Here is a 9658-nt window from a genome sequence, read left to right on the forward strand (position 1 = left end):
TGCCAGAGATGCTCCAGTCCCTTACTCATCCTCACAGCCCTCCGATGGACTCTGTCCAGTAGTTCCCTGTCTGTCTGGAACTGGGGAGCCCAGACCTGGACACAGAACTCCAGATGTGGCCTCACCAGGGCAGAGCAGAGGGGGAGAAGAACCTCCCTTGACCTGCTGGTCACGCTCTTCTTACTGCACCCCAGGATGCCACTGGCCTTGGCCACAAGGGCGCACTGCTGGTCATGGAGAGCTGCTTGTCCACCAGGACTGCCAGGTCCTTCTCCTCCATTTACCAGTTGAGCAATCGAGGCAACACATGCCCTGAAAACATCTCCACCCTGAAACCCATTGGCAGCATGACAAATCTGGGCAAGCAGCGCCTGTAAGGAGCCAGACCTCTTCCCTCATCACAGTATGCAGCTTGGACACCCAGAGCATGGCCACTGGTCTGTGACTGGTGTCCCCAAGGTACATCCCACCGGGCTGGAGGTGCACGTGGTGCTGCTGACCCAGGAGGGCTCTGAGCATCCCGTCGCAGGAAGATAGAGCCTCTTCCAGTGGTGCAAAAGGCTCTTATCACACACCCGCAGCTGGTCGAAGGGAGGGAAGATGCGGCAGATCCGGTGATGCAAACAGGACGGGGGCATGCAGGAACGTCAGCGGGGAATCCCCAAATTCAAGCGTTACATGAGGTCACGCGCCCGCCAGCAGGTTCAGGGCATGGGAGGTCATCACCAAGAGGAGGGGAGGTGGAAGCTCCAGTGGTGTGGTCTCCACAGAGGCGAAGGTGCTGTATTCCCAGCTGTGCTCTCCAGGCCATCCAGCCCCTCCGGACTTTGATCTGCTCATTCGAACAAGCTGGAAAAGCTGGTGCAAGCCCAGTCCAGCCGTGAGCTGATGAGGAGGTCAGGGGAGTGGAGAGCAGATTGAACACCTTCAGACCCATCCAAACCCTCCTTTCCTGGAGTCAGCCTGCAGGTGAGTGCTGGCTGTCTAAAAAGCGCCTGAATGCTGTGACATTTTCTACCATCTCTTCTGCTTCTTTATCATCTTTAGGCGGTCTCTGAGTCTCGCATTTTCCACTTTCAGCAGGGAATCCTGCCTCCCCTCCTGTTGGTTTTCTGCAGACTTGCTGGTATCCAGGATGGAGAGAGAAGAGAGGGAGACCCTGGCCAATGAGGTGGAGGAGATGAGTGGAAGAGGTGAGTTTGTAGAAGGGAAGAGGAGGGGGAACTGTCCTCTGTCGAGGAGAAAAATGCATCCTGCTTCTGCTGTGGAAGAGCTATTTAGGGTCAAAGCACCCGGCGCTTGTCCCAGCCTGGGCTTGAGACGTGGCAACTGCAACACCCCCAGCTGAATTCTTCATGCTGTAGACCCACCACCAACACCCAAGACACCTGAGCTGTCATCCTTGGCTCCCTCCATTGCCCACAGAAAGCAACAGGAATTTGGGGCCACAGGTTATCGGGCTTGGGGTAATGTCTGTCACGGTCTGCACTGGTTGGTGCCCAGATGTGCCTGTTTGGCTCTTGCAGCACTAGAGACACCCAAGCTCAGGTCCAGGTGTCTGTGCAGCAGATGACCACCCATCCAACTCAGGTGCATCCTCCTCCAGGAAACTGAGGTCTCCTTGGCCAGGAATCGCACGGAAGCTCCTGGATCAGGAGCAGGGGCAGGATTAGGGTAGCGCTGAGGGGGGTGGGCAGTCCAGCACAAGGGGGTTTCCCACCCCACGCCAGACATCTCTGCGCAGGGGAAAAGAAATCGCCCTGTCCCTTCTCTTGCTGGGATGGATGCAGCCCCAACACAACCCTGGGGCTGCCTGTCCTGAGCAGCTTCTCCTCCTCCATCCCCAGCCAACATGACCCTGGACCCAGACACTGCCAACCCCTTCCTCATCCTGGCTGGTGACCAGCGAGGCGTGGGACGGGGGGACAAGTGGACTTCGCTGCCCAACAACCCCGAGCGGTTTGACACGGAGCCGTGCGTGCTGGGCAGCCTGGGATTTGCCGCGGGGAGGCACTGCTGGGACGTGGAGGTGGCTGAGGGGGGAGACTGGTGGGCTGTGGGGGTGGCCCAGGATTCTGTCAGGAGGAAGGGGGTCCTCAGTTTTACCCCCCAGGAGGGGATCTGGGCCGTGGGGCAGTGGTTTGGACAATACCATGCTTTCACAGACCCTGACTGGACCCCCCTGCACCTTGCCTGCCTCCCCAGGGCCATCCAGGTCTGCCTGGACATCACAGACAGGCAGGTGGCATTTGCTGACGCTGAAAACAAAGCTCCAATCTTTACTTTCTGCCTGGCTTCATGTCCTGGGGAGAGGCTACGCCCGTGGCTCTGGGTGGGGATGGACTCATGGCTCAAGCTGTGCCCCTGACGTGGACGTACCGTTGGGGGAGGTGGGGTGGGAAGGAAGACTGGAAAGGTGAACACCATCATCTTGGGTCTTGATGCCGGAAGCTGGGAGGGTCCTGTGTCCTGCTGACTTCTCCTCACATGGTTCCTCTGGCCACCAGTCGGGAGGACTGGCAGGTCTCGGAGATGGATGCTGCCAAAGAGCCTCCTTCATCCCCTCCACCCCAGAGCTGGGACTGCAGAGACAACAGGGAGCACGGAGATTTGGTGCACGGAGGAGCTCGGTGCCAGGTGGCCCCAGGGCAGAGAAGTGGCATTGAGTGCCAGGGCACCACAGAGCTGCTTTCTACAAGGCCATGAAAAAATACAGCAAGTTCAAACTCCTTAAAAGGTGCTGGAGTAGTATCTCTGGCTTTTTTCTATTAAGCTTAATCATTAAGTTAAAAAAAAAACCAACAAAAACCCACCAAAAAACCTACCAAAACCCAAACATGGCTGGATGCTGGAGCTCATGATAACACTTATCTTCTCCACACCCCCAAGGCCTCTCCTTGCCTTACTTCCAGTTCTCGCTGACATGTGCGTTAAGCACACTTCTTATAGCAGAGCACTAGTAAAAGCTACAGGGGCAGCCAAGGAAAGTAAGCAAGAAATTGGGAAGCGTCTGAAGCCCACAGGCGAGGCAATTCCCACAGATCTGCCGTCCTCTGATCTCCCCCCATCAAGGTCTCCTTTTCCTCATATAGGATAGACTAGACTAGTTCAGGTGGAAGGGACCTACAACGATCCTCTAGTCCAACTGCCTGACCAGAAGTTAAAGTTTATTATTAAGGACACTGTCCAAATCCCTCTCAAACACTGACAGATTTCTGCCAGCCTAGATTTCTTCTTCTCCAGCCACATCGCTGGTTGGACCATCTTAGTGCCAAGTCAGTTGTCACCTTTGTGGTGGCAGCTGGGTAGAGGCAACAGCATTGGTCTCCCCAGTCTACTCCAGTAGCTGGGAGGAGTTGCAGCACTGGGTCAGGCAGAGATATCCTGCCCTGGCACTAGGGGATGGGCTCACCAACCCCTCTGGCACTGTACGGGGACAGGTGACATCCTGTTGCACCTGGGCTCTGCACATCTGTGGGACCAGCAATCCAGCAAAGCAACCCAGGGCACCGTCCAAGGAGCCAATCCCAAAAGCAGGGGCAACTCATGCTCCTGGCAGAGCACAGAAGAAGGGCAAATCCTGGTAGGAATAGACAAGGTCTCCAACCTTCTGTCCACATCTTGGTGCCAGCACGTCCTCAGCTCCTGGTGCCAAAGCTGACATCGTGCCTGTGCAGGAGGGAGAGCTTACCCCTGCCAGGGCCGTGGCTCTGCATTTCCAGGAGCACACTGGGAGGGAGGTGGACATCCCACAGCTGGAGCACCATGGCAGCTGGGTACGTGTCCGGAAGAGCTGGAATCAAACCCTGCAGCAGCACCCAACTCAACAGGTCACCGTGGGCTTCTGGCCACAGGGCAAGGAGAAGGGGTGGGCTTCACCCTTGAGCAAGCTATGATTTTCACAGATGCTTTTTCACACACACCCCTTTCCAGAGGTTGTATGAAACATCCCATGCAGAGTTTGTGTTTGTGGCATCGTTTCTCTTTGAATCCTTCCCCTCTGCTCCAGCCCCCAACTCCCTTTCACAGTCAGCTTTTTCAACAGAAGCAGACGGAGCCAATGTGTTCAAAGCCCTTCTGATCTGTTGGCAAGGTCTTGTGGGATGGGGTTTTGTTTCACATTTGTTCGACCAGCATGTGAGCTTCGGTTATTTATTGGTTATTAATGAATAATTAATAAATTATTAATAACTTTGGTTATTCATTTTTTTTGCTTCTACCATGCAATGCTACAAAACCTGGCAGTTCTACACATCAGCAAGTTTCAAATCAGCGACTCCTACAGCCTTTTCCTAAACTTCAGCAAATTCCTGGTATTAGTTCTTTGGCCGGAGAAGATGTAAACCCCTAAATTTTCTTTCCAAGAGCCTCACCATTACCAGAGAAACAAACTGAACATTGAAGAATTATTGGGTAAACTAATTTGTTAAAAAGCAGTGATTACAATTCCACCCACAAAATTATTTGGGGGACAGAAATCCTACTAGCACCTCCTAAAAAGATGAATATTTACTTGTGTTTCCTCAAGATAACACAAGAACCAAATCAGGCCAACCACAGGGACTAATACATGGAATCTGCTCAGGTTTCAGGGCTACAGAGCATCATGCCATGGCCAGGTGGGCTGCTGAGCAAGGTTTCATCCTCCTGACCCACCTGCCCATTTCCTCAAGTAAAAATGTGCCTCACTAGGCACTCCAATGCCACTGGAATCCCCCCTCATGGCTCCCCAGAAATGGCCATTCTTAGAATCATTCTACAATTCTATTATTCTTCACCCAGAGCCCTGCTCTAAGCCTCTTCCACTGCGGTAGGACCAAGACTGGGGAAACCCATGGATTTCTGCTCCCAGCGAGGCAACTCCTGCTCACCACAGACAGTTCAGTCCTTGAGGCTCACGGCAGGAGATTGATGGAGATGGCAGAAGATTTGTAAGCGTTGAGAGTCCCTAAGGACCAGCCAGATAGGGATGCAGGAGGGCAGGGTGGCCCCAGCACAGCCTCCTTGGAGGGACACACCTCCTCAGGTCTCAGGACAGTTTGAGCTGGGACCCCTTACCCACCCAGAACCAGGGGTAGATTTGCTCCCCCGCAAACGTGGCTTGCGGGAAAGTGAAAATCACAGCCTCGCTGTCCACGTTGACAAACATCACCCGCCCCCTGGCATGGTCCAGACAGACCCGCACCCTCTGGGGGATGATGCTGGGAAGGACAGGGGTGGGAACTGGGGAAGTGAGAGCCTGGAACTTCTCCTTATACTGTCCCACCGCCCAGATCCCCCCCAGTGGGCTCATGTCAATCGGTCCCTTCCTCTTCACAGACTCCAGGGCCACCCCAACAGCCCAGCACGACCCATAGCCCACCTCCACCTCCCAGCATGGTTGCCCTGAGTCAAATCCCTTGCAGCCCAGCACGCAAGGCCACAGGTCAAATCGCTTGGGGTTGTCAAGCCGGCTCTGCTGAGTGGCTCCCTGCATCACACTTCTCTGATCTTCTGACAAGATGAGCCGAGACTGAGCTGTGTCTGGATCCAGAGTCACGTTCACTGCAAGAGAGCAGAATGGTCAAAGAACGAGGGGAAGAGATCAGTCCTGGGAACAGTTTTACCGTGCTGGGTCCATGTTTGGTCCTGGCTTGGGAGGAAACTTGGCAACACTTTTCTTCTAGAAGGTGCCCAGCTCAAAATGCAGAGCAGCTCCGTGCCCCAAGGCATGTGAAAATTCACTGTCCCCAAAACACGTGCTGCATCTCTCACAACCAGTGTTAATGGGAGGAGGCTCCCCAGCGGAACTCACCTTTAGTGTACAGTCCCTGTGATTCCTCCACTCCTAGCCCTGCGGCAGTCGTCAAAGCATCTGGAAGAGACGGAGCCCAGAGGTCACCTGACATCTGGATAACACCACCAGCACTGGGAGGTACTTTGTGGAGACCAGCTCCGGGAAGCTGGTGAGCAGAGATACTGCATCGTTCCTTCCCCAGGGCACACATGGCTTGCTGTGCCTGCTGGCTTCCCCAGTTGAAGCAGGAAGGAAGAAACCTGAAGCAGCAGGAGCAAAAAGGAATTTGGGGCTTCCTAGCAGGAAATGGACATTGACATACTGCAGCACATCTAGAGGGTCACCAAGGTGGTTTGAGGACTTGTGGGATCTTTGTCTTCAGAGATACTCAGAACTCAACTGGAGAAAACACAGAGCAATCCCACCTAGTTGTACCCACTTCGAGCAGAGGTTTGGACAAGATGACCTCCAGAGGTCCTTTCCAGCCTAAACTGCTCTGCATGATGCCAGGGTCTGCCTGACAGTCATTTCAATTGCTTCTTTGGGGATAAGCCTCCTAATTAGGAGAGCATGAGCTGAGAATCATTTGGGCACGTTGGGACGTCTGGGACTTGTTCACATCCCTGACCTGCTTCTGACCAGGGAGTGGGTCTGGAGCACAGATCTAGAGAAGAAGGAGCTGTGGCAGCATCCAAGTCGAGTGTTGCACAGAGGGTGTTGAAACAGGTTCACGTGCACAGCAATTTATTAGCGGGCTCCATAGCTGATGATGTGAACCAACACAAACATTGACTGTTCTTTTGGGGAAAAATAAAACCAAATAGAGATCAAGAAAGAGCAGGGCGGGGAGGAGGAGGGGGGGGGGCAGGAACACCCTCCCACTTTAGCTGGGACACCTCTCGAATATGTCCCCAGGAGATGCTACACAAGGATTTTGGCTTTTTCTCCTTCCTGCAGCGCACTGACTACCCTCGTTCTTTCCACCCCCAGGACGCTTCTCTGTTCTCCTCCGAGATCCCTTCTTTGTACCTTGAGGTTTTCTTGCCGTCTCCTCTAGCATGGGAGCTTTTTCTGAGCGGATGCCGGGCCCTTTCTTCAGCTCATTGCTCATCTGCTCCTTTTGCTGGAGTTTTGCCCTCTCGCACCTGGAGTCATACAAGCCACAGCATTTCAATTCCTCCTTTAACTCAGTCTCCTGTTAGTGTCAGTTGCTAGAGGCCACTTTCCAGCTGAATTAATACCCTCCACAAAGTTCATTCCAAAGGTTTGGGGGTTTTTTTGTTTGTTTGTTTAAAAAACCAGCACACAAGAGCATCAACAAGAAGAGAGATAGCAGGTCTCATTGGCTAGGTCACTACTCTGACCTGATATTCTAATTGCCAATTAAACTTGTATTATGAGTGGTGGTCCTGGTGGCCTCAGTCACCCTGTCCCTTCAGGGCAAACCTGCCTCACAAGCAGGTGCTGAAGCCCTGAGTCGAGGGCACCATGCCCCGGTCTCTATGCCTTAGTGCCACTACACATCGGTCACAGAGAAGTTAACTAGGCTTGGAACCAGAGACCTTAGAAATGAAATGTCCTCCTGTAATATTTCCCCAGGGATGGACTTTCTTGGTAGAGTCCTGCTGGTTCATCAGCCTCTGGAAAACTGAAATATGAACATCAATGGGGCATCCCTGGTATTTGAGGTATCCAGCTTTGTTCTGGGGCAGGAATCTTTGCAACCCCAAAGCAGCAGTGTGATGTAAAGGAGAAAGCAACACATACCTGCTCAAAACATCACCAGCATCCTAGAGAGGAGAAAGAGAGAAGCAGCTCAGTGCACACGCATTCCTCACGTTCCCCTTACGCAGTGCACAGACACACCAGCAAGGGAAGGTTAAGAGGTAAGATAATTGAGGTCAGATTAGCCCGTCGCGTGTTTCCTTTGCTGGTGCCTCACGTGCTGTTTGCCAAACCAGCGCTGGTGTTTCAGCAGACCTCACCTGTGGGGACTCATGTCCTGACAGCTGACACTCCTTCTCCTTGATCAGGCCATCCAGATAAATAATCTTCCTGGAGAATTCAGCAGCATTTTCCTTCAATCTTCTTGTAATCTGCTTCTCCAGCTCTCCCAGTTGAGCCAGCAGCAGGCACTCTTGTTCGTCCAGGTACTGTCGCAGTTGCTTAAATTCAGGCACAATCTTCTGCCGCTCTGTCTTCACTTTTTCCTTTGTGAGCAGAAACAATCCTCTCAAGGGAGGGTGGGACCGTGGAAAAGGACAGGCAGCAATTAAACGCATCCACAGCTTTTACTTTCTGGTGTGGAGCATGACTGTGATTCCCAGGGTGCTTATCGTGCACCAACAGCTGGACACAACAATTTAACATCCCAACACTGAAGGCCAAGAATCAACTTTTCTTCACCCTCCCCAAACTTGCTCCCGGTAGCGCCGTGCACCTACCAGATAGTCCTGGCAGATCCATTGCTCCTTCCTTTCCTGTTTCTCCAGTTCTCCTTTCTCTCTCCTGAGGCTCTCCAGCTGCGACTGGATTTGCTCCTGGAAGAAGAGACATCCTTTGGGAGCTCCCTGCCACCCACATGTATGCTTTGTGTCTATAAAATAGTCTGTTCCCTGGGTTGCACAAAAGCAGCCTCTGGACCTGTGGGTCCAGGATGCTCACGGGTGTCGGTGTGACTGTGAAAAGTGATGGAGGAACGTGCAGGGGAAGGGGACTGGGGAGGAACCAAGGAGGAACAGGCAGAAAGGGGTATAAAAGGGAGCCGGTCAGTGCGTTTGTCTGACCCAGCCCTGCATCTGATCACCGCAGTCTGTCCTACCTTCTCGTTAAATCCTTTCTTAACTATCGGTTTGCATGATCCCTCTGTATCCCGTGGGCGCGAGGGCTGCAAGGAGAAGTGCCAGTTACTGGGGGGACCAGCGCAAGTGGATTTGGTGGCAGCTACTGAAGTCAGATGGGGGGTGCAGGCACGTCGGGGCTCTGGTCTCAGCTCCTGGAGTCAGTGGGGTCTCAGTGCAGCCGAGGGGGTCCCGAATGCCAGCCACTGTGTCTCAGAGGGCGCGTGTCCCCAAAACCAGCTACTGGGGGGACTGGTGTGAGTGAGCTCAGCACCGGCAGCTGGAACAGAATGAGAACCCACCTGCCTGGATAGAATTCCTATGGAGTCAGCTGCCAAAAATCAAAAATAATATTGAAGACTGATTACAATCACTCTCATCACCCTGGCGTGGCAGAGAGCGACGTGCCGAGGGACACCGGAGGGGCCGCCAGCGCAGGGACTCATAACCTCGTGTACGTAAACTTCACAACGCGGGACTGAGCGCAGACACCCATTACCCTTAGGAAAACCCGACAAAGGTTACGCCAAGCCACAAAGCACGGATAAAGGGAAATTGCAGCAAGAGGAAGACATCAGTTAACAAAGAACCGAACAAAGAGCACAGAGGGTGCAGCTGGAGCGTTGACTCCTTGCAGAGAGCGTCCGTTTTCGCAAACCGGGCCCTGAAAAGCTTTCCCTCAGGTAGCGAAACCCACCGCGTTTGCAAACAAGGCCTTAGCTGCGCACAGCCACGTCCAAAGCCACGCAGAGGCCCCACCTCGCTCCCCCCGGGCTGGCCCAGCCGCCTCAGCTGCTCCGCGATGTTGCCCAGGGGCCGGTTGGGCCGGAGGCCGCGGCCAGGGAGGGGGTGCCGGCACTGGGGGCAGGCGGGGGCGGCCCGGGCCCAGCAGAGGTTGATGCAGGCCCGGCAGAAGTTGTGTCCGCAGTCCAACATCACCGGAGCGCAGAAAAAATCCAGGCAAATGGAGCAGATCGCCTCTTCCTGGAGCTCTTCAGCTGCCGCCATGGCCGGGGGGGACGGGCGCCGCTCGGGCCGTTTC

The 9658-nt window shown here is 54.0% G+C and overlaps 2 protein-coding genes across 3 annotated transcripts; one reads left to right on the forward strand and one right to left on the reverse strand.

The window, feature by feature from the left end:
* The first annotated feature begins 278 nt into the window (after positions 1–278).
* Positions 279–2809, forward strand: LOC104634946 (E3 ubiquitin-protein ligase TRIM7). Its single transcript, XM_010301610.2, has 3 exons — positions 279–969; positions 1084–1193; positions 1848–2809. Exons 2-3 carry the CDS (start codon positions 1136–1138, stop codon positions 2366–2368), a joined length of 579 nt encoding a protein of 192 aa, XP_010299912.2. The 5' UTR covers positions 279–969; positions 1084–1135; the 3' UTR covers positions 2369–2809.
* A 1603-nt stretch (positions 2810–4412) lies between these two features.
* On the reverse strand, positions 4413–9658 carry LOC104634945 (zinc finger protein RFP). Of its 2 annotated transcripts, XM_075776435.1 has the most exons (8): positions 9376–9658; positions 8598–8663; positions 8221–8316; positions 7762–7986; positions 7544–7566; positions 6806–6921; positions 5795–5854; positions 4413–5544 (listed from the first exon to the last, which is right to left on the reverse strand). In XM_075776435.1, exons 1-8 carry the CDS (start codon positions 9622–9624, stop codon positions 5030–5032), a joined length of 1350 nt encoding a protein of 449 aa, XP_075632550.1. In that variant the 5' UTR covers positions 9625–9658; the 3' UTR covers positions 4413–5029. The 2 variants fall into 2 exon arrangements, with proteins under 2 accessions (XP_075632550.1, XP_075632551.1); XM_075776436.1 differs by lacking the exon at positions 8598–8663.

This window comes from Balearica regulorum, chromosome 26 (assembly GCF_011004875.1).
Source record: "Balearica regulorum gibbericeps isolate bBalReg1 chromosome 26, bBalReg1.pri, whole genome shotgun sequence".
Taxonomy (NCBI): domain Eukaryota; kingdom Metazoa; phylum Chordata; class Aves; order Gruiformes; family Gruidae; genus Balearica; species Balearica regulorum.